Here is a 23,885-nt window from a genome sequence, read left to right as displayed (position 1 = left end):
CCAGTAATAACCATAAATCCCAATGCAATATACATTTTTGCAAAAGTATTCTGAGACAAAGTTAGAGAATTGTCTTCAGTGGTACAAAGTCAGTCTACAAAGTGAGGATCTTCTCTGTGTAAAATACTGTTTACAAATAAAAATAAAGTTAGAAGAAAAAATATTTATAAGAGGTCCTAACTCTTTTCTTCCAATCCCAGCAAACAGCAAGCAAAACATATGGAATATCAGTTTTGTAATGACATCAGTTTCCAAATGTGAAAGCTCTGTATGTTGGTCAAAGAACTGTTACTAATACTGATCATCGAGATCACTGAGTGTGTTCTATGAACTCAACAATAAAGAATTCTTTTGGTATTTCCTTGCATCTGATAACCTGCATTTTATCACAGGATATGGCAGGGAAAAAAAGAAAAATTGAAATAAAAAGAAAAAGGTTCAGGGTACTTACCAAGCAGACAAGTATAGAGTTTCATCAAGCTGTAACTCAGATGAATAGAGGATGTTTGTACAATGGCTTTGCAACGATGAAAAACAAAATCTAAACAGGGCTGGACTAGCCACATAAACAAGTCATCGACCTACCAGGAGAAAAGGAGATGGATGTATAACAATTCAGAATTTGCCACATTTCCCATTGTCCCTCAATTCACTCTCAATTAAAAATAAGGCATCAGAAATTCTCCAGGTTGGCAGAGAGAAGATCAAGAAAGGACTTGGGTGAAGCAGTAGTGAAATGTTTACAAAGTCACACCATCCTTATTTGATGGTGACAACAAGTTGCATCTACCCAGTTACTAATCCAGACAGCAGAGCAGAAGCTCAGCCCAGGGAGATCCCTGCTTTGCTTAGAAAACTGTCCATATAGAGCTCTTCAAGTCTTGGTACTTTTGATCGTAATTTCCTGCAAAACCTCAACAAGAGTCTTGTCAAATCACATGAATAAGCCTTCTACAGCTCCAATCCTAGTATTATTCCAATTCTTTTACTAGACTTTGATGCCAAGTAATAGGAATTTTAAATTTTGATTAAAAGCTGATTCTCACCAAAACCTACTTTTATTTGCATTTACACTGAAGACATACAATACACAACACAAAGAGCTCTCATTTATGCAAGCAATGAGGTGATAAAAGCTGTTAATGACAATAATAAAAAAGTTCTGACTCTGTATGCCTGCCTTCAAGTAGGCAAACTGTGAATGTCACCTTATAGTCAATCTTCTAAACTAGACCCATGTGAAAAATGAAGTCTCGCACCAGCGCTCGGTGTTCTTCCTGCAGGTTTGGAGGCAGAGTTTTCAGGTAGGAATCCTTCAGTGGTTTCCAACCTAACTGTTGTGGGTCCATATAGATCATACCACACCTGGAAAGAACAAACATCTTTGATATAGGAATATATGTGCAAGGTGGGACAGTTCAAGCTGGGATGCTTTCACATTACCTGCTGACGGTTGCTGGAGATGCCTGCTCTAAGTCCGCTGGTTCGAAGATTAAACTCATTTGTGAATTCATCTGAATTATTTCACCACTCATTAAGCATAGCTAGAAGAAGAGTATCACATAAACATGGTCTAGTCATGTCATTGCCGATCAACCCAGTCGAAGCAATGTCTGTCATAAAATCACTGAACATTCTACCTAGTGTCACTCCTCATTCAATCATTTGTATTCTCACAATACACGATATTTTCTGACCTTGTCTCAACTTTTCCATGTGTTACTGTAAGGCTTGCAGAGACACAGAAAACAATGCTCAATCTTTAAATAACTCTGCAAGAAAAAGCCATTATGACCCGTAGCTTTTTTAAAATTCATTTATTCACTAGGTAATTTAAGCAAGTTCAGTTTTCAGTCACAGAACTGAGTTCATGCATTTCAGTTTCCTAAAAGGGTCAATAAAAGAGCCTCACTGAGCAACCTCATTTCAATAAAGAAGGAGTAAGACAAAGCTTCTAGGGAGAAGTAACAGGTTAATATCATCTAATACCTTCCAAACCCACTCATACCATTAGGAAAATACAGAGATGCTTTTAAGCACATCAGCCTTTCCCGAGTCCCACGTGTCCTTTGACTAACGTAGTAACAATATTGCTACTACCAAAATAAAGTATGTTTCTTCAAGGACGAGGTTATGGGCAAAAATTAGGCTACCTTTTTATTATCATCCAGCACAGTGTTCATGTTCTCTATCCAAACTGCATCCACTGGGCCATCAAAAATAATCCACTTGCGATCGTCTGTGGTAGAAGATGCTTGTTCCCTGAAGGCCTTTGCAAGAACTCCATCTGACCACTCGTGACTGACAGGATCAAAACTGCCATACAGCTGTCCCATAGTAATGGCTTTGGGATTAATAACTTTGTATTCAACAGCAAATTCATCCATGCATTTTGCTGTGTAAAAAGACAAATAGATGAGCTCGAGAACCTGATAGGTTAGCTTCATTCAACAGCTGGAGTACAGAACAAGATGATTCCTGAGGATCCTACTTTAGCTGCTCAAGGTAAAAACCCCCAGACATCTGGCAGTAAATAAGAAAATCCATTACTTGTACAAGGGAAGTAAGACGTCCTCTGTACAAAAACACATGAAAAAATGAAAAAGCAGAGCAGCATAGACTTCATATATTTATGGGAGCTTCTTACAATCTCCCTATCAGAGCTAGTTTTTTCAAGAGTATTATGGACAAATACAATGTATAACAAAATTCAGAAAAGCATAAACACATTAGTATGGCTTACTGTTCCAGTAGATGCAGACAAAAATACTTTTGGACAAATATACCAGCCAAAACCAGTTAAACAAATAGAAATTTTGCAGTCAAAAAAGCAGAATACAGGACAATTAACAACCTTGGCATATCTCAGCAAAGGAAAAATATTAGTCATGGAATGAACTTAATAAGAATTTTGTGGCTGAACAATGTTACCTGCACACAAATCTGCCAGGGCTCCAGCCAGCACTTTGTATGAAGAGGTCTTCCCACTCATAGGATCTCCAACAATCATGAAACCATGGCGCACCAGCATCATTTCATAGACCTGTGTCAGGGATGAGACATTGGCTCTTTAGCACAGCACAAAACAAGCATCATGTGTATGAAAACAGAGGTCTCTCTTCTGCATTCAGATGTGACAGGACAAAATATCAGTCAAAGATCTGCACTCTGTTGGCTGACCAAATCCTTAATTCCAATCAGAGGGCAGTCATATTTGCATGGCAATTCTCACAGATATAATTTAAGAAGTCATTTACCCCCAACATCCTGCCTTTCTCCTTACTAAATGTTATCCCTCAGCTGTAACAACATCACTGTACAGGGTCAGTGCACTACCCAGACACTGCAGATCACAGCCCAGCAAAAGCCTGAAGTGGAAACCAATGGCTACCAATAAATCTGACACAAATGGATTGAAACTCCAGCTCTGAGGATTTGTCATAGGATTGGTCCCACAGAGGCTGACTTTGGACTGCAAGAGTAGTAACTTCTTCAGTCACCCCACAAGATCTTGTCAAAGCTCAAGTCGAAGCCTTGACAAAACACCTTCAAACAGACCTGTAATAAGAACCCCTAAGAAGATTATTTTCTAATCTCAGGTTAAGGCTGATATTTTCTGGTTTATCTTAAATTCCTAACCAATTAGTACTACCCCTATCTAAAAGAAAGATATAGCACAGTTTGCAAAGCAGCATAAGGCAAATCTGAACAAAAGCCACAAAGTCTGAACTGCTGTTGGAGAGGCCACTCATGACCCTGATCCAGACCACACATTTTTACCCTTCCATCACCCTGTCACTAGGCTGCACTACTCACAAGGAAAAAAAGTTAAAGGTCACCAATACCATATGGGAGAGAGTGGGAACACAGAGCTGGAGGTGAAGCATACGCAAAGGGAGAAATGCCACCTCTTTCAAGACTTCTCAAGGACACTGTGAATGAAACTGGGAACAAAGCCTGACTCCCAGTCCCATTCTGTTCACTAGGCTACACTGCCTTAGCCAGCAACAGATTCAGCTCAATTTTCTATCCTGAACCACAAGACCTACAATGTGGCTGCACATATGAGCTCTTTCACAGGCTGGTTAAATTACAGAATCACTATGAGCAAATCAGGCTTTTATTCCGTGATTTTCACTCAGTAAAAATACCCCATTGATAATATTCCATTAACTGATATTGGAAACTATTAGGTATTCATTCATGACACAGACAGGAAATGAAGAGTGTTTCTGCTCTCATGCTTTTCTTCCCTAGAAGTATTAGAAAATAAACCTGAATAATTTTTCCAATAAACCATGGAACTGGTTGAAGATTCATCTTCTCAATATTTTTAGTTAGTGCCTTGATAAATAGGTCATAGTCTGGTGTAGGAAGAACCACTCCAGGAAACAGGTCAGATATGATACCCTGTTAAGGAAAGACAAAATAGAACACTACTTAAACACAGGCTAGAAAAAGGGAAAATTCCCAGAGCATAAAAATCTACAAGTAAAACAAGAGTCATACAGAAAACAGGAGCTTGAAAGCAAATGTCCTCAGCTGGATAAAACTAACTTCCAGGCAAACTGCAGCCATGGAAGTTTTCTGTATGCATGAAACAGAAACCAGTGCCTGCATTTTTCATAAACACACTGATATTGTAAAAAGAAGTTTGTCCCCAAAAGTATTTCAGGATAAGGATGTGAAAGTTGTTGAAAGAATTTCAGTGATTAAGTAGAAGGGTATGTGTTGCAAAATATCAGAGCAGTGACTGTGTGTGCTTCTACCCTAGCTTTTAGTCTTTAATATTGATTGTTTTGTAGCTTAACATAGTCTTTATTTTCTATTAAAGCAGCATGCAAACAGAAGCTTCATAATTTTTATTCTGACTTCAAATTTCTAATCGAGCTTAATTTAATTGTGCACATCTCTTGCAGCACAAAGCCAGAATACAAACTTCAAAGAATAATTTCTACAAATGAAACAGCACAAGGTGACTTTTAGCAAGATATCTTCTAAAACATTCCATAGAATAATTTAAAAGGCACCACTGAAAGTTTGCTTCTCAAAATAATCCTAACAGAACCAAAGAGTTCATTCAAATCAGTGGACTGAAAACTGACACTAATATGGCATCATCTAGATCAAAATGTTCCAAAAGAAGATAATGATCTGTTTCTCTAGGTTCTTTTAATGGATCTCATTAAAAAACCTCAAACACACTGGCCTGACAGGTTACCTGAAACAATGGCACGTCCTGTGACAAGAACTTGGCCAAATTAACATCCATCAAAGCCCGAAGTAACAACACACTTTCATTTTCAGTTGGGTACTTCAGCTTTAGGTTTCCTGCTGCTGTCAGGACAGATTTGACTGCACGCATCCCATAGTCGTAGTGGTGCTGGGATGACAGCTGCTCCGAGCACAGACGGTACGTGGCAACAATTTTCTGGGCAAGACTGTGGATATTAAAACACAACATGTAAAAGACAAATATCTCACCATGCAAGGAAAATCCTTAACATACACAAAGTAACTGCAGTGATGATAAGACGTATCAGCTGACAAGATGGCCCAAAACACCTGGGAAGGAAGATTATGCCACGGTAGAAAATCTGTGTGCCATTTAGGAATTCTGTTTGATATTATGTTTCATTTTCCAAAAGATCCTGTGTAGAAGTGCATATCTGTCAACATGAGGTGGTAAATAGGAATTGATGATAAAGCAGGAGGCTGAAAAGTACTTTCTGGAGACACAGAACACGGACAGCCTTCCAGAATTATATGCCTCAAACACACATATATGCCTTACAGAGGAATGAGGTATATCAGACTCAACTGAGATGGAAAATTCAGCATGTCTTACCTCTTAGAGTCCAGAAATCCCATTGAATAAAGGGAAATTTCACCAATCAAAGCATAATCTGGAACCATCATGGCAACTGTTCGGAACAGTGCCTGTAAGGAAAAAAGATACCACCTTTTGACTATGAAATATGGCAATAAATTGTGCCAGTTTTGCAGGAATATTCCAGACCATATAGTGTCATGCTTGGCAGAAGCAGCAAGCAAGGGCACGTTCGGAGTGATGGTGTTTTTCTTAACCATTACACACATCAGTGTATTATTCTATTGCTGACTTTTCTTATGACAACAGACTAGAAGTTGCAAATTCTCTTTAATTTCTACAAGAAATCAGGATTTCAGATTTACCTTCAGATTATCAGGCAACTCTGCCCGTCCAGCATACCCAGGATTCATCGTGATAAACACAGCACACGTAGGATTAAGAGAGAGCTCTGTCCCTTCAAAGATGAATTTTTTGAGTTTGCGAATAATAGCTTGCTGGATGCTAAGGATTTGTTGGGCAACTACAGATAATACTTCAACCTAATACAGACAGAACAGATTGGAAAAAATAAGACACTTGGAGACAATATAAAATGGCTTTGTTTATATCTTTTGATGGCTATCTTTGCATTCCTCCAGGTGAAAATCACCCTGTGTCTGATAACTGAGCCGAAATATTAGCTGCCTATTGAAGGCATCCTCTGAAAGTTAGTGCCACCATTCTCTATTCAACCAACACAGACAGATCAACAGAGACTTCTAAAAGCCTCCACAGGGAAATGCCATGTGCCTGTGTAGACATCTAAGTTAGCTGGACAGGAACTCCCTCTGGAGGCCTCTAAAAGCACTTTCCCTTCAACTCAAATGACATAGTTTAGGCTCTTCAGAAAGATTGATTCATTCAATGCCTCAAATTGAGGGTAAGGAATGGGTAAGGCTGCCCAGTGTCAATCCTCAGTGTTTTAAAGTATCAGGGTAACAGAATATAACACATCAGGGTAACAGAAAAGGAATGCTAACACTTGAATTCAGTAGAAAACAAGCTACAGCAGAAAAATGGAAAAATTAAGGAGTTAAGAATGCTAATATAAAATAGAATTTAATGAAATTTCCACATTTACTAGCATATAGTTAAATCAAACTCCATCAAAATAACAACAAAACTTATCCAAAGTCATTAGTGACCAAATTAAACAAACTCAAAAAGATTGGAGCAAGATCAAGGAGGGATTTAGATGTGTCTGTTTACACAGTTAGTTAACCAGGTCACTCAGCTAGTGCCACTCAGCTAGTCACTACAGGAAGCCCTCCACTGGGATTTGAACATAGACAAATGCAACCCCACAGCTGTAGCTTGATTTCTCAAGAAGACAAGAACAGTTCTTTCCCAACAAATGAGTGTCACATACAAGAGAAAAAAATGTACAGGAACAACTTTTTTCAGCTAAATTAACCCAGAATAAAAGACTGCTGCAACACAGCACAGGTAGGCATGTGCTCCTAGAGCAGGCAGCTGAGTGCCTATTTCTGTGTCACTGATTATCAAAACAAAGAGGCTTCACCACAAGTAAAAGTAGAAAGTCGGCAATAATGCTGTCATGCCTAAATCTAAAACTTCTTGTGTCTTAAATTAAAGCTTTCTCCTTTTATTTGTCTGAGTTAGAACATTACCTCAATTCTGTTGAACTCATCAAAGCAGGCCCATGCACCAGCTTGTGCCAGTCCCTTGAAGAATTTGCCCATTGCCTTGTAATCAAGACCATCGGAGCAGTTAAAGACAACACACTACAACAGAAACACACAGAGAACATTTCTCAGTATTAACATAAAGTCCACCACAAAATTCTTAGCATATAAAATGGGAAGGGATTATTGTTGCTAATTTTGGATTACAAGACCAGGATGCCATATAGACACAGCCCTAAATGTTTGCTTCTTACCAACTATTTCTCTGAATAGAGAATCACAGAATCATTAGGTTGGAAAAGACCTTTAAGATCTTCAAGTCCAACCATAAATGAACAGCTACAAAACAAGCAGTACTTATTAAAGAATAGCATTTCAAGAAATATCTACATAGCAAGAAAAAAGGGGGTTTAAGTACCTGCTTAGCTAGTGCTTTTGCTAGATCTTTTGTTGTTTCTGTTTTGCCAGTTCCAGCAGGCCCTTCTGGAGCACCACCAAGATTTAATTTCAAGGCACCCATTAATGTCCTACATTATCAAGAACATAGGCATTAGAAATAGTAAGCTTTAGATTGTTTCTGAACAGATTGATAAGTATTTTCCTACACAGGTTCCCTTGAAAAGAATTTACTTGTTTCTCTAGTGACTTTGCAGCTTATCCTGAAAAACCAGTATTGTTCTCCTAAGTGATTCCCCATTGTGGATGCTTACATTTACCCACTTGGCCTAAAAGGAATGTCAAAGCTTTTATAACATCCACCTTGTATATCCTCAATTACACAAGAAAATGCACAGTGCCATGAGCAAAATGCCAGAGTCTGCAAAAACACACATTTTCCTCAAGTGGTATTTGAACTGGCAAGAACTTCAGGTTGACTTTATAAATTAAGTCAATCTTTAGAAATGGGTGAGAAAGCATAAAGGTTGTTTCAAAAACCTAGAAATGGTATTGCTCTCCAAGAGAACTTCTAAAATGAGATCCCTGTTAACGCTGCAGTGATCTGATTATTTTACAAAAGACTCATTCAAAGGCTTTGACCTGTGTCTCTAGGGCTCACCAGCAGTGAAATACCAAATGCCCTTGAATATTTCAACCTTGAGAATGAAGTGTTTTCATTTCAACCTCTTGCAAGCCAGTGGAGGAACAGGAAGCTAACTGCATTCAAACATCTGTGAAGGGCTCTGTAATTGCCTCATTTATCTTACAGGCAGGCACACCCAACCTGTGTGTCCTAATTCAGATAAATTAATTGACCAGTGCTACTGTGGAATTGCTTATAATTCCAGTACCATGAGCTGCCACCTCTTTTCAGAAGCACCTTCCTGGATACAACAGAAACAATTACACTGCTGGGTGTAGAAACCTACACACAGTAAATATTTTACCATATTTGGGCAAAGAAGATATACAAGATTTGCCTCCAAAATCTACAGGAAAATCTTAGCTGCTGAGGTTCCTGCTATTATTAACTATAACAAATGAAAGTAAATACAGATCAATCCAACAAATGAAAACATTATTCACAGACAGTGTGGCTTTACCTATAACATCGGTCTGTCAGTGGGGTTATAACCAGACGCTGGGAATTGCCCAGATACTCGTAACCATATTTCATTTCTGTTGTAATCATTCGCACTACTACATCGTTCCCTTCCCAGTAGTATCTCAGCTGAGAAATCCACTGGAAGTCATTCAGATCTTTGACTTTGTCTTCAACCAATTTTGCAACGACATCACGAGCTGCAGAGTAAGAAATAGATTATCTGAAAAATGTAAATACTTCTACTGTGTTAGTTTACTTAAAACAACATATAAGTAAAAGTAATATTTACTCATACTTATGAACATCTAGAGTAGTAGGCTGACTTTCATGTTAGAAAGGAATTTGCAATTGTTTTGCATAGAGGATCAGCTTAACTTGATCTAGATTCCAGTGCCTAAGTAGATGGGAGATCTTTGTGCAGTAGTGGGCAATCCCCATTTGCTCAGAGACACTGAGCAATAATTCTGTAAAGGTTATTTCAAGTTAGAAAAAGCATTTTAGCTGCCTCTCTCAAATAGTTCACCCAAGTACCAATAGGAGCACTGCACCAGATGGAACAGAAGTACCAGCAACTGCATGTTACCGTGCACATCGATGACAATAAGAGCTCCAAGTGTCAGCCGGGCTCCACTGGACAGCTTCCCTCTCACTAACTCAACAATCTCCCTAATTTGTAGATTGCTCTTCTCCAGGAAATCCTGCCACAGAAACAGAACCCAGGTATTAATGTCATGCTGTAGGTAGCAGTTCCTATGCTCCCCTGGATGCAGTCATTGGAGACAGCCTGTTCCAATGAAACATAATAATGGAAGTCTGGGCTCTACACAAACATCTAAAATTCTCCTTTGCATACCAGCCTTTTATTTCACTGTGAACGCTTCAAAAATCTTTATGGCCTAAAAATAGTATAAGCAGAAGTCTTATCTTTCTTCCTAATGGAAATAACAAAATTCTGCGATGGGAGAAGAACAGATTCTCCCCCTTACAAGTCCATTAGCAACTTGGTTTGGTTGGCCCTACTTCAAACAGGGGTTGGACTACATGTCCAGAGGTCACCAAACTTTTTGTTTGGTACTTTCATTTACACCTGTATCACTTGTAAATAAAGTAATACAATTTGCTGCCGTAGGATTTCTCCTGATACACACCAGAGTAAGTGGGAACAAACCCTTGCCAAGACACAATAAAAAAGGAAATAGAAAATAAAGCACACTGCATGAATAAATTGCAATATGTTGACTGAGGATCTTCTTTGCTCAAAGGAGCTTTTTACTAATTAATCAGAGTTCAGTACTTAGAAATAGAAAGTTAGAAGAAAATCTTACTGGTAAAATTCCTTTGCTTATGGCCTCAGAGACTTCTTCTGTCCAGTAAATGGATGAAACACAAATAACTGCCTGCCCAGGCCACTGAAGTACCCATGTTTTACGAGGAACCTTAAACAAAAAGATTCATTCCAGAAGTCATATGAACATATTAGATTATGGCAGTGATAACAATTACTTTCCCCAAATGTCTTTTGCCTCATGCTGTAAATAAATGAGAATTAGCACAGAAGGCCTTAATACTTTTTCTTCAAGAAATTTAGAGTTAGAACTTCAGACTGGTACTACTGAACAAGAAGAGTAGGATTCCACTTAGCTTCAAATGTGTTTCCCAGGTTAAGAATTTCAGCAACATATTCTTGTACATTTGCTTGTGAAATCTAATTTATACTATAGTTCAGAAATAGTTACCTCACTATATCCTTTTATGCCATCATGAAGAACTTGTCTTACACTGGCCAACATCATTTCCTCTACTTGAAAAAGCCATTTTTCTACCATGCCCTTTAAGATAAAAATATTAAAGAGTCAGTACACATTTCCTGATTATATTCCTCTTAAAGGACAAATTATTTGAAATGCATTAGGCTTAAATATGCTTCCTTCTGATCTGGGTGTCATTTATAAAAGGAATAAAGGTTGAAATTACCAAATTCTGACAGGCAATATTGCAGTTTACAATGTCTGAAGGCAGGTATATTAACCTAACTCTAAAGACAATCCAGCTAAAGAAGTAGCTGGATATGTTTCAAATAAGCAAAACAAAAAACCACACATCACAGATTGCATGGTCAGCTAACCTTGGGCATTTTAACCCAGGGCATGTTTTGTCCCACCTTTCAGCTCTTTCTGGTTACCATACAGCAATTCAGCAGTTCACCTCCATGTTGAGAACAGCAGAAGATACAAAGAGCTGAGATACTTTTCAAAATGTATAATGCTACTTTTTCTACTCAGATCCCTTTTGAACTAATGCCCTGTTTCTCCACTGTCAACCATTCATCATTTCTCTCATTTCTATTTCAGCCATGCTATGAAATGTTACATATATACATAGAGAGCTTGAGTTTTTATATATGTGTATGTCTGTGTGTATATCTCTATCTACATCTTAAAAGCAGTAGGTGCATAAAGCTGCAGAGAATTGCCTAGAGCAATTTACTGGAAAATTGCTATGTCTTACTCCTTCTTGTAGGAAATCCTTTTTATTCTAGAACACCAGTCTGCACTCTCACTTCCTAAACACCTTTCATGATGTGACTCTAAATAGTTTAAACCTAATTCCCTCAAAAATGTGCACTTTACAGAAAGTATTAATTTAATTTCATATAGTAAAATTCAAAAAAATTACATTTGCTTTCACTGGATAGATTTTATCTATGAAAGGAACAACTTCTTTCTCTGAACTAATCATGCCTACGATCTCCAGATCTTCTGTGAACTCCAGTTTAGCAATTCCTTCAAAACATTTCTTTAAATGTGGTTGCACTCGAAGGGGATCCTTTGTTTCAGACAGTATTTCAAGCAGCTCATCGTTAGACAGGAAAAAGAATCTGCCAGAAAAATACAATTTCCAATCATGAAAATTGTCATTAATAATCTATATGTGCAAGATAGATGGAATTGGTTTTATTGTTGCTTAAGACACTGTATTCAGAGAGGAAATGGTTATATTAAATTGCTTTCCATAAGCAATTTTTAACATTATAAAACTCATCACATCTGTTTTTACAGAATTTCAATGTGACCCCTCTTTTATGCAAAGGAAGAAATAAGGGTTCTCAAACTCACATGAGAAAGACCAGATAACTCTATGAGGTCAATAAGCACCCTGCAAAAACACTGAGTCCTGCTCCTCATGATCATATACCACTTCTATGCACCACACACCCCTAACTTAAGAGGGCAGGGCAGAGCCATAATTGCATATCAGCCATGGGAAGGCAGCAAGTTCCTTCAAAAATACCCTGTAAGAAATAATGCCTTTCTAATCACAAGTTTACACTGTGCTAGACAGATTTTGCCTCCCCATCCCAGCCCCTCCCTGGCATTTCATAACTGGAGCTGAGGAAAATGAGTTATGTCTGGAGATAAGGATAGGTTTTCATTTTTTGCTGCATGTGACTTTTGTTCCACAGGTGTTTGTAAAATGAGACTTTTCAGTTCAGTAGAAATGGTTTGCAAGAGCTTATGGCTTCTTGTTTCTAACTTAGGCCTGTTTAATTAATTTACCTCGGGAAAAATAATCTTTTCGACTCCAAGTAAGTATTCAGCCCCTTCTGAATGTCTTCTAAGAGAGTATTTGCTTCCTGAAGTCTGTCTAACATCTTGGGTTGTTCAGTTGCTACAAGAACCTTTGTGTCTTTCACCTTTGTAAAAATAAACACACAACAGAAACTGCTAAGAGTTGTAATAAGTTTGTACAATAAAATTATTATCGTCAACCACATACATTGCAGGAGGCTAAAAAGCTAAATATTCTTCTCTGTAGTGTGCTTTTATGTCACTAAATATGCATTCATTATTTGATAGTTTCAGTTTTCAGACTGTCAGTTTTACCAACTTGAACTTTACAGACAGTAATGAAAGAAATATCAGGAATTAAAATCTTTGGCACTTCTTCCTGTGTCTTGAGCTTGCTACATTGTTTTCCATTCACAAATAAGTTCTGTCAAACACAGCCACGGTAGATGACAATTATTCTCTGCTCTTTCTATTTAGGTTGCATTTTTTCTTCCTGGTAACACTCCTCTTCAGAGGGTCCTATTTCAGAACAGGCTTCATCGTTCACAGTCTGAGCTGTTGGACAGGTCTCAACTTCTATTTAATTATGCTGGTTATTTCAACACCTTTATCACACAACCCCACTCTCCCAGCAATTTTGACAAACGTTTCAGCTCACACCAACATTAAGTATCTGCCTCTTACCAAACTTCTTATTTACAGGGAATTGAACAGGATGCCAAATTGCACTTACTTAATAAAAATACACAGTTTATGAAATGTAAGCACTTACCACTTCTGCCATAATGTTTTTCCAGTATGAATCCACAATCCGAAACTTTCTGCCCTCTTCAGGCATTTGAGCTACAATGTCTTCTGAGCTAAAAATTGGTTCCAAATACAACCATGTTGCCTGACATTTTAGCCAGCTATCTAGAATATCTTGCATTAAACACAGCTTATCTTTCCAAGCCTACAATGAAAACATTTAATAGTTAAGCAAAATTACCTCAAGAGTAAATCAAGAAATATGAATATGTGTTCTTAGGAACAGTTAAAAACTGTATTATGTCTTACCATGTCAAAATAGCTTAAAGCACTTAGGGAAAGCATATTGTGAGACATGTAAGCTCAATCAAACTGGCTTTTCCTTACCAAGCATTGAGCTTCGATTGGTTTGATGAAGGGAGAGCCACATATTGTCTGAGTCTTAACGATGTGATCATCCAGCAAAAGCTGGATTTCATCCACTGACGCCAGGATGTTGATGTCCTGTAAATACATCACATTTTGTTAAGGCAAAAGGCAGTCACTTTATTTCACCACTCTTCAACCTCCCACTCATTCAGCTTCCTGTTTGAGTTTTCCATCTCTATGATGGTTGAAGCAGCAAGGAATTGAGAAAGCCTGCAAATGTGGGAAGGTATCAAATGGTATCTCCTCTGTACATCTCTGTTTCAAAGGTCCAGAGACAGATTGTTTTGTGAATAGGAAGCCAGTGCCTTCTCACTCCATCTTTTGCACTGGGATTCTTGTATGTTCTGGCCAAGTTAAAACTTCACTGCTAACCAGGTTTCCATACAACACTGGAGAAGTTCTCGAGCTTACAGATTTGTTAGGATGAGTATGTGAGATCATATGCTGTCCAGATACTAAGGCCCAAATAAAAGGATATTTACAGTAATGGAGACATTTGCCCAGCTCTGGGGTATGATACAACTTTCCATCATGCCACAATGAATCAGTGGTAACTTCCCTCTAATATTTCTCAGTTGGTATTCAGAATCAAAGTAGCTCTTTTCAGCTATGTTTGGTGTTTACTTACAGTATCTCTGTATTGCACCAAAACTAAATGCACATTGACCCACTCGGATTGCATCTTCTCTATTGATTTCTCTAAGGAATACTCCTTACTTGCAGCTGCTCCAACAGGTTCCAGTCTAAATTGAAATGAAACATAGCTCTGAAAGTTTTTGTAACATAGATGAAGAGCAAAAAAAAGCAGTTGTAGGTAGAGCTGCATATCAGAATACCCTTAATAATAATTTGTTAATAATATAGAATTTTACTTCAAGAAATATTTTTGAACTTTCAGGCTCACCAAGTTAGAGATATCAATATTAACTGCAAGACAAGTACAGACTGAAAATTCTAAATGTGCAAATTAAGTGGTTTAGGAATACAACTCTGGATTTTAATGCCTCTGTGCTACAAGAACAACTGACAGTTCATAGCTTGATAAAATACAGCTGATTTTAGAGCACATTCTAACAGTACACAAAACCCCAAAAGAACTAATATTTGGTATCTGACCTATGAAACACAACGTCTTAAAAATGAGACTAGAGTAAGTTTCTTACTGTTCAACATATTTTGAGAGTCCAAAGTCCAGTATGTTTCTAAGAGTAGTCTTTTCATCAGGTTTGATCTCACACCCTACAATTTCGCTAATCTGAAAATAAAGTAAGAAATAAAACCTATTAACAACATGCATTTTCATAAAAGACTTCTCAAACAGCAATCCATAAATGCTAAAGAAGTATTAGTGCAGCCCCCCTAATAACCATAAGTTATTAATTCAAAGAAGCTCCTGTCTGTAGAATTATAAATTTCGAAACTGGATTAATTCTGTGACAGGATAAAAGATTTTGGAAGAGTTTGAAGTACCTGCTCCCAGTGTCTCTGCTTCATTCCACGATTGCAGGCAATTACCAGGATAGGAATATGCTGTTTAAATTTATCAAGTTTATATTTCATAGATTCTGCCAAACGTCTGGGCCCAGGCAGGTCTGGGAAGCTCTTACAGAGCTTGTACATAATCCTCCACATATTTCCAATTTCTTCAGTAATTTCATCAGCACTAAACTGCTGTAGAGTTCCTGAACACAACAGTATAAAAAAAGCACATCAGGCACATCAGCACAAGGGGATTTCTAGGGTGGTTTAATTACAGCTATTTATAGTCATTCTCCTTTAACTGGAAATCAATTGTGTTACAAAAAATTATCTTCATACAAAATCCAAGTCAGTAACTCTGTTTCACACTGCTTAAGAGCATTTATTTCTTCAAAATTATCTTCTCACAACTAATCAACCCTTCCAGCTTCTACTTAACTCACTGAAAATAACATGTTTCATCAAATGAACACCAAAGCCTCACCATTCATCCACTCCTCAGATTTGGTATGGAAATGATATGCTGTTACCCAAAGTTGCTCAAAGGGTTCTTTCCTGGCAATTATACTTTGCAATAGAGGAAACTGACTCTTCTCTCGCCCAAGCAAATCTTCTTCTCTAGTAATATCCTTTACAGGGGAAAAAAAAGTGTATTATTTCCATCAAAAATCCCTACTGGGGTTTAAACTTTTAAACAGGTAATATTGAATACAATTATTTTACACGTCTTAAAGCCAGACAGATCTCTAGATATAGGCCTGTGGATTTTAGGGACATAAGGTAACTGTTCTTGAAAATTCCCCTAGTTATTTTATGGAATCACAGACATCTTTTCCAGCCAAAACAATTCTAAGATCATCAAGTCCAACTCTTAACCTGGCATTTGTTGGTATCTTTTACTGCCCAAATAATTAAAAAAATCTATACCCATTTTAGAATAAGATAATGTAGCTTGGCATTCAGTGAAACCAAAGCTCAAAAGTTTCCAATCCACTTTGAAATCTGGATGTAAGCTCTTCAGTCAAAGAGGTTTACAGGAATTTTGTTTAACTTGAGATTGTTATTTTTTTTCTTTTACCGAAACATCTGGGAGTTCCAACCAAAACACATATTAATTTCTGTGCTTATTCATGGTAAGATATTGTTTTTGTCCAAAAGATTTTATAGTATAAACCAATGTGCAAAGAATTAGATCTAAAAATAAAAAAAGAGTATTGCCTCCTTCATTTTACAGGTGGGAGGTGAAGCACAGAGAAATGCTGCCTGAAATGCAGACACTGAATTCAGATTGAGTCCCAAGTCTGTGCTGTTATAATGCCAACAGATCCTCCATAAAACTTGTAGTAATTCAATGTGAGATGTAGGCAGAAAAATATAAAGATCCACATTCCAAGATAATATTTAAATTCATGTATTCACTAAGCTAATTGTCATGTCATTTGAATTGTGTGGATACACCTCTCACTGTGATCATGTATTAAGAAACTTACACTTAATTACTTGTTTTGATCTACCTATAACAGGATATCAGTGCTGTTAACTAATTAAATATACTAGATGCCTTTAAATCAGATTAATAGTATTGATATGTGGGACTAGCATTTTATCTAAATTCCAAGCTCATTTAATTGGTTCCATTTTCTCTTTTGAGTGGGACTTAATTAAAATCTTGACCCTTAAGCTTCCACATATGCAGAAATCCCATTGTCTCACTGTGATTTAGAAGATTAATTAAGCCTCACAATGCCTGTGAGATCTCTCAAAGACAACTCTCCTCATTTCCCAGTGAAGTCACAGCTAAGACAAACTGTTTAACCTAGAATGACACAGTACACTGGATGGAGAGCCCTGAGTAGAAGTTAGGAATCTTGGTCTTCAGTTTCCTTCTAGAAATTCCCTTTATGTGATATGATATATATTTAATGCCTATCAGCATTAAATGGCAATTATACAAACAGCTGAAAAACATGTGGGTTTAATTAGAGAACAAGCAGAGGGACTGAAAACACAGTTCCAGTGCACAAACCATGGTTCAGGGAAAATGCCACCTCCTTAATATTCTGCCTCTGCCAACTCTGCCAGAATTCTGTTTTCTGTGGATAGCATCTTGTTACTACTGACTGCCTGGAAACACTGAAGTTCAGTATTTCAATTTAAAAAACTCCCTTAAATTTTTTTCCCTCAAAATATGCTCTTCAACCCAGTAGTGGGGACTACTCAGTACACAGAGACAAGAAGATATTTGCCAATCCTTTGTGAATTTGGAAATTCTAAAGACATCCTGGCCAGAACCTTGGAAAACAAAAAATCAGAGGCAGGAACCAAGATTTTGCTCATCCAGCACATTGCAACCCATTCCATACTCGACTAATAAGTACTAACCTCAAATTCTATTAGTGCATTTTCTAGATTCTTATTCAACTCCTCAAAATGCCGAGCGCTGTTCTTCATGTCTTCTACGGTCATGACATCCCGCTTTTTGTAGCTGTCTAGTTCTTTATTATAACCTTGAAGAGTTTTCTCAAACTGAGAACACCTGAGGCAAAGACAGTTCAGGTAATACGATGGTTTCATTCCTTTTCAGGTTTCGATTATTTTATTGATTTTAACAGGCACTGTCAAATGAAATCTGCGTAAACACGGATGCCAGTGAAAACCCATTGATCACTTGCATCAATACTATGCAGTTCACAAGATTAGAATTCTAGGCTCATTTTCAAACCTAACAGATGATTTACTTTACTTACCTTTGCTGCCTTACTACCTGGAGAAAATAAAGGAAGAGTGAAAAGAATGTAACAAAACTATGTGTAATGCTGTACTAATCAATATGACAACATAAAATTATGAATGTTCTGGATCAATCCTCCATTCTTCCTTTCAGATCTCTTTAAGCATAGGAATATTCTAATCTACTCTCACCAATAGTATTTTTCTGAAATCTCCATCACACTGTAAACTAGGTTTCTTCCTTACTTTCTCAGCCCCCTTCTAAGTTTTCCCTCTTTAACATTATCTCCTTTCTACTGATAATGAGATTTTTCTTGTCTAAAAATACCCAGTGAAAAAAAAATTACTCAGCACCATACCTTTCAATCAACAGCATCTCTACATGATCCCTCCTTTTAGTTGACAGCTGTTTACTGTCGTCAAATATTTTCTGAATCTGATCAGGCCAATGGAAAACTGCACTATTCAGATTTATGTCATCACCTAAAATAAAAAACGCATAAACATCTTTAAGAAAATGCCTTTTAACCAATGATCCAGGAGAATGGCTATTATATAACAGAATGCCTACTAATAAGCAAAATAGCTAAAACTATGTTTAGGAATAAGCTAAGAAACTGGTGGCTAGACTATCTTCACTGCAAAGAAAACTGTTCCCTAAAACCAGTTAGATTAATAGCAAAACTGTAAAATCAAGTTAAGAATGTGAAATTCTCTAAATAAGACCTTAGCTAGGCAGAGACAATTAGTAAGAGCAGCTATTCCAGAATATCAATCCCATTCCACTACACACAGACACAGACCACTCCTAACTATATATATATTATACCTACATTAGATGGATAAAGGTTTACAACATTTCTAGTCCACACTCTGTAAATGTTGAATTATTCACAAAACCTAGAGCATAACAACTACGATGACCAGACATCTCCATCTTCCTATTTGTCTGTTTGTTCAGTGCACTTAGCTCATTATAACTAATGCAGGACACATGCTTATAATCCCAGCTACAAAGAATATGTAATGGTGAAATACTGTAATTACAAACACTCCAGTCCAAAATGTAACAGAAAAATGTCCTGGCTTCCACAGGCATCCTAATTTTTATCATAAAATCAATGAACATGGCATATCCTAGTTATTTCTATCACTGTCTGATCCAAGAGTGTTTTCTGCTTAAGGACAAGGTATCATCCTGCCACTAAAATTGGTATGCATTCATAGAACTGCTCTTCCTTTTTATGTTCAGCAAGTAACAGACAGCATCTGTGAATGGCACATTTTTCATCTGAATAACAGTGCAAACTAAAAGCAACTTCTACAGATGTTTCTTCTGTCTTAAAGTATATTTATTACCCAAGAGTAGCAAACCATCACAGCAAGCCAACAAAAGGCCTGCTCTGAGGTAATCCTCAACCACAGAGATGCAAGTTCTCACACTTCCCACATGCTGTCAGTAGAGCCTTCAGGCACAAGGTTTCTTAGATGACTTTTCTCTGAAGAATTTCTACTTAATAACATAGAAGTGTGACATCATTTGGCCAGATTACATGACATTAATTTGATAAGACCCAAAACACTCTCTAAAACACATTGAAAAGCCCTGTCTGTGCTGGGTGCCGTTTCTCTACCATTCCTTCCTTGCAGTACTGGTACATTTTGGCCTCTATTGAATTCTTTTTATTTCCTTTCTGTCTCTTTTGGGACTTTCCATTAGCATTCTACAAGATGTAACATTTGGGCATGCAGAGCCCATTATCTACACATAAAATTTTCATATGGAAATTTTATATTCTGTAGTTGAGACATACGAGAAAGATCAGCATAGTCCATGAGCACTTGCAGTCTGCGTGTTGCTTTGTCGAGGTCCTTTTTCAGTTTAACAACAGTAACTTCACTGGATTTCTTTAAGAATGCATCATATTCCACCAGCTGTTCAGTGTTCTGAGGCACCTCACTCATTTTCTTTGCAATGAAGTTAAAATCATCACAAATTCTACAACAAAAAGAAAATGGACAGATCACTGGGATTGTAAGTGAAAAGAGATGTAAGATCTTGTAAATTCATTTTGTCTTTGAAACAAAAATATTAAATTTCTTCATAAATTAAACTCTCTTTTCCTATGAGTTCTAGCCAAAGCTCCCTGTTCAGCCAGGCTGGCCTTCCCCATTGGTTCATCTTCTGGCACACGAGGATGGGCTGCTCCTGTATCTGTAAGATTTTCTTCTTAAATCATGTCCCTCCTTCCTGGACTCCTCTGCCCTTCAGGACTGACTCCTGTGGGACTCTATCAACCAGTGTCCTGAACAGGCCAAAGTCTGCCCTCCAGAAGTCCAAGGCAGCAGTTCTGCTGACCCCATTCCTTAGTTCTCCAAGACCCAAAACCTGGATCGCTGTGCCCAAGACGGCCTCCAACCACCCCATCGCCCACAATGTCCTTCTCTGTTTGCAAACAGCAGGTCCAGCATCACCCCTGGCTGGCTCCCTCACCAGCTGAGCCAGGAAGTTACCTTTCATACATCCTAAGTTAGACATTTATTTTCAACTATTTCTGTTCCTGTTAATTTTAAATACTCACTTTGGTATCTTTGCACGTGTCTGGTCAGCACTAAGAAACCTAGCAAATGAATAAAGTTATCCCATCCACAGACAGAGAGCACCAGTCCAGGCAGAGAGCAAGAACCATCCACGCAAACAACAGGTACCTTTGATTTAACTCTCTGTTTTCTATCACTTGAAATTCAATCAATTTGTCTTTCAGATTCTGAGTCCGATTGCAGAGTTCCTCATGCAGGTGTAGAGCATCCAGACAGAACAAGGCCAGAGGAATAGTGACATGCATAGAAGCAATCTCTCTTTTCAGTTTTGTTAAGCTGTCAATCTTCTACAAACAGAAAATAATACATCTGTTATTTTCCCTAAAAGTCTATGGATGAAAAATGCTAAACTAAGAGTTTCCATCCAACAAATGGATAGTATATTCCAAACAGAAGAAGGAAAACTAATTTTTATCTTTCCAGAGCTTTGCTCCTACCCACAGACTCCAGGGCTGAAAGCTTTGCAGTGTAATATGCCATATTAGGGAAGACCACAAGATGCCTAAAGAAGTATTTAGCCATATGCTAACTCAGGAATGCAGAGAGAAGAGCTGACAGGGCTGACTGAGGACAAGACATTCAAAAGACAAGTAAGCTGCAGATTGACCAAATACTCTGGGCAGCCTTCCACTGGACTTCTGCTAAGGAAAAACAACAAAACTCACAGAAGATGGTCATAAAGAAACCTCCTCCTCCATTTGCACTGCAGCCCTACAGTAAGAGGCTATGTAAATTGTGTAATCCCAAGGGTGAAACAAGTAGTTCATTCTTTAGGCCATATATTAGGAAGTCAAGTGTGATGTGTGAGCTGCTTATGAACATGTTGCAGTTGTCGGTAACACATTACCTCAGTTAAAGCTTCTAAAGAAGGACCTTTTTTCCAGAAATCTGTGACATCTTGCAGTGCCTCATTGTTCAAAAGATTGCTGTATTTCCTGTACACATTTAAATACCTTAAACACAGAAGATCACAAAAATGACCATAAGATTCCAATATGAAGCTTCTCTATAAAAAGAAACAAACACACTCAAACTATTTTTGTCAAATGGACAGTGTTACAAAACTGAGGGTTTGGAAGGTCAATGGAGTTATCAGCCAAAACTTACTTCTGTGGACCGAGTATGTTGCTCTTAAAGATCTTTTCAAGTTTGTTGATATAGTCTGAAAACAATGATTCCTCTGGTTTGACTGTACTGAGAGTGAGATTATCTCTTTGTAATTTTGGAAACAGAAGTCTTTCTACCTAAAGGGAATCATTGTAAATACTGTAATAAAACATAGAATAGTGGAAATAAGGTATTCTATTACCCATTCACCCACCACTTCAAAATATTTATTATTTGGTAAAAACACTGCAATGTCAAAAGGCTCTGATCCATAATTAACACCCTGTTACACACATAGTTTGCTTGTGAAAACTATATGAAAATCAAACCAGTGAATCTGAAAAATATCTTCTATAATCACAGAAGTTCACACAGTTTGTGTGAACAACCCTCATCTTTATCTTCTATTTGTCAGTTTTTTGCTTCAACCTTACATTATAGACAATTTTTATTAATATTGTATTTTGTATGGAGCCATAACTTATCCAGTACCTTTGGAAGTTCCTCAGCACTGTGCAGGATCTCCTTGAAGGCATGACTGATTAAATCCCAACATCCTCTCAAGGATGGCTCAAAGACAATATCAGGTTCCTTCACACACAGTCCCACTCTCAGTATCTGAGGTATAAAGAACTGTATTCCTCGATATGGTTCTGTAAAATCATTTCCATCCTTAGGGAAAAGAATGAAAATTTTACTTAACAATGAAATGAGCCCTAAGAATAATAATTTAAAAAATATTTAAACTCCACCAAGTATCTTAACTACACAGCAGCAATGAGATCATCTTTCCTGATTTTTATTCAAAACCTGATGTTCTAAATAAGATCTTAAGGTGCTGACTCCTAAAGGAATCTATAAAAGCTGGAATTAAGAAACTGGATTTAAGCCTAAATGCCTTGATTTTCCATTAAATAACAGAAGTAAAGCACTAATCACTAAACTAAAACTCTGGAAAACAAAAATCAGACATAAAATCTAGAATCCTGTGGGTTTTTTAATTGCCTTAGGTTGGTAAGAACTGCCCTATCCCCAAACTATCTTTACAATAGTGGAGTCCTAATCCATGACCAGACTCATAATGTAGATATTATAATGATTTAAAAAACAAACAAACAAACAGACAAAAACAAAACAAAACAAAGCCCACCCAAAACAAGTCACAAGACAAAAATTAAAAAATATTTTAAAAACCCAATCATCACCCAGATGCAAGGCTTAGTGGAAAGGTTTAGTGCAAGGTCTGACAGTATTATATTAAGTGTGATCTTCTGGCTGCAATGCAGTATTTAATCTGCCACATTCATTCATTTTGTCTTATGGTAGCTCCTGGGTGATGCTATATTTAAAAAATTCATTTCTACTAAGAGGCAACTTTATGGTACTCAAAACAGTGGTAAAAACTCTCATGGTGCAATGCTTATTATTATAACTTTGTACATTACTTGAAATAATATATGGCACTCATTGGGTATAGACAGGAACAGCACATACAAAAATCACCTCTGCAAAGGATTACACACTTGACTCTGCACACTTTTGACTTCAAAGTGGATTATTCATGAGCTTTCAGAGAATCATGTGTAAAAGTGTTTTGTCTGCTAAGACCAAGAAAAATTAAACTAAAAATAAAATAAAATAAATGCACGCTCTCTCAAGACAGAGTTGAAAACTCCTATAAGCTGCTGGTTGTAACCCCAGGCCTGTGATTATTCGAGTGAGCAGCTCTTGACCATGCTAACAATCCACTGAGTATGCACAACTAAAGGACACAGCCAATTTTTATGGAGGCAAGAGCCACGTGGGACATTTTAGCCTTCAAAGAGCATTAGATTTTATGGCTACGTGAATCACCTCCATGTAAGACAAAAAACTATAGATACACTTCACAGCATATACCTTGTGGATCATAAAAAATTCAAGAAGATCTTCTAAGGAGTTAACAACCATCTCACGTAACTGTAACGACATCAGAGCTGCCACTGAACCAAAATAGCTTTCAACTCGCTCAGAGGAATCAGAGTCCCTTTCAGGAGCAAAATGAAGCCATTTATTTTTCTGATCAATGAAAACAGATGCACAGGTTGGGATCCACCTGCAACGAAAAAATACAAAGCTTTTAGAAGCTTGTTAGTCTTACTTTGCTCCTTGCAATGAAATCT

General features: G+C 37.4%; 1 protein-coding gene across 1 annotated transcript in view; it reads right to left on the bottom strand.

The window, feature by feature from the left end:
- DNAH3 (dynein axonemal heavy chain 3) overlaps positions 1–23,885 on the bottom strand; it is a 53,886-nt gene that overhangs the window by 20,193 nt on the left and 9,808 nt on the right. Inside the window, exons 10-40 of the mRNA XM_051803978.1 lie at positions 23,623–23,818; positions 22,216–22,395; positions 21,724–21,860; positions 21,464–21,569; positions 20,725–20,903; positions 19,830–20,014; positions 18,375–18,498; positions 17,668–17,821; positions 15,770–15,914; positions 15,277–15,488; positions 14,970–15,061; positions 14,435–14,549; positions 13,765–13,881; positions 13,403–13,582; positions 12,619–12,755; positions 11,738–11,939; positions 10,798–10,890; positions 10,387–10,497; positions 9,645–9,759; positions 9,060–9,258; positions 7,937–8,045; positions 7,504–7,617; positions 6,196–6,372; positions 5,849–5,940; positions 5,222–5,441; positions 4,276–4,410; positions 2,932–3,043; positions 2,154–2,395; positions 1,444–1,544; positions 1,260–1,365; positions 452–581 (exon numbers count right to left, since the gene is read on the bottom strand). Coding sequence (XP_051659938.1) covers positions 452–581; positions 1,260–1,365; positions 1,444–1,544; positions 2,154–2,395; positions 2,932–3,043; positions 4,276–4,410; positions 5,222–5,441; positions 5,849–5,940; positions 6,196–6,372; positions 7,504–7,617; positions 7,937–8,045; positions 9,060–9,258; positions 9,645–9,759; positions 10,387–10,497; positions 10,798–10,890; positions 11,738–11,939; positions 12,619–12,755; positions 13,403–13,582; positions 13,765–13,881; positions 14,435–14,549; positions 14,970–15,061; positions 15,277–15,488; positions 15,770–15,914; positions 17,668–17,821; positions 18,375–18,498; positions 19,830–20,014; positions 20,725–20,903; positions 21,464–21,569; positions 21,724–21,860; positions 22,216–22,395; positions 23,623–23,818 — 4,517 coding nt within the window. The remainder of the gene's footprint in view (positions 1–451; positions 582–1,259; positions 1,366–1,443; positions 1,545–2,153; positions 2,396–2,931; positions 3,044–4,275; positions 4,411–5,221; positions 5,442–5,848; positions 5,941–6,195; positions 6,373–7,503; positions 7,618–7,936; positions 8,046–9,059; positions 9,259–9,644; positions 9,760–10,386; positions 10,498–10,797; positions 10,891–11,737; positions 11,940–12,618; positions 12,756–13,402; positions 13,583–13,764; positions 13,882–14,434; positions 14,550–14,969; positions 15,062–15,276; positions 15,489–15,769; positions 15,915–17,667; positions 17,822–18,374; positions 18,499–19,829; positions 20,015–20,724; positions 20,904–21,463; positions 21,570–21,723; positions 21,861–22,215; positions 22,396–23,622; positions 23,819–23,885) is intronic.

The sequence above is a fragment of the Manacus candei genome, unplaced genomic scaffold, assembly GCF_025592945.1.
Source record: "Manacus candei isolate 608988 ecotype Guabito, Panama unplaced genomic scaffold, ASM2559294v1 h1tg000002l, whole genome shotgun sequence".
Taxonomy (NCBI): Eukaryota; Metazoa; Chordata; class Aves; order Passeriformes; family Pipridae; genus Manacus; species Manacus candei.
Note: the sequence above shows the minus strand (reverse complement) of the source record. Positions and strands in the feature narration are given on the sequence as shown.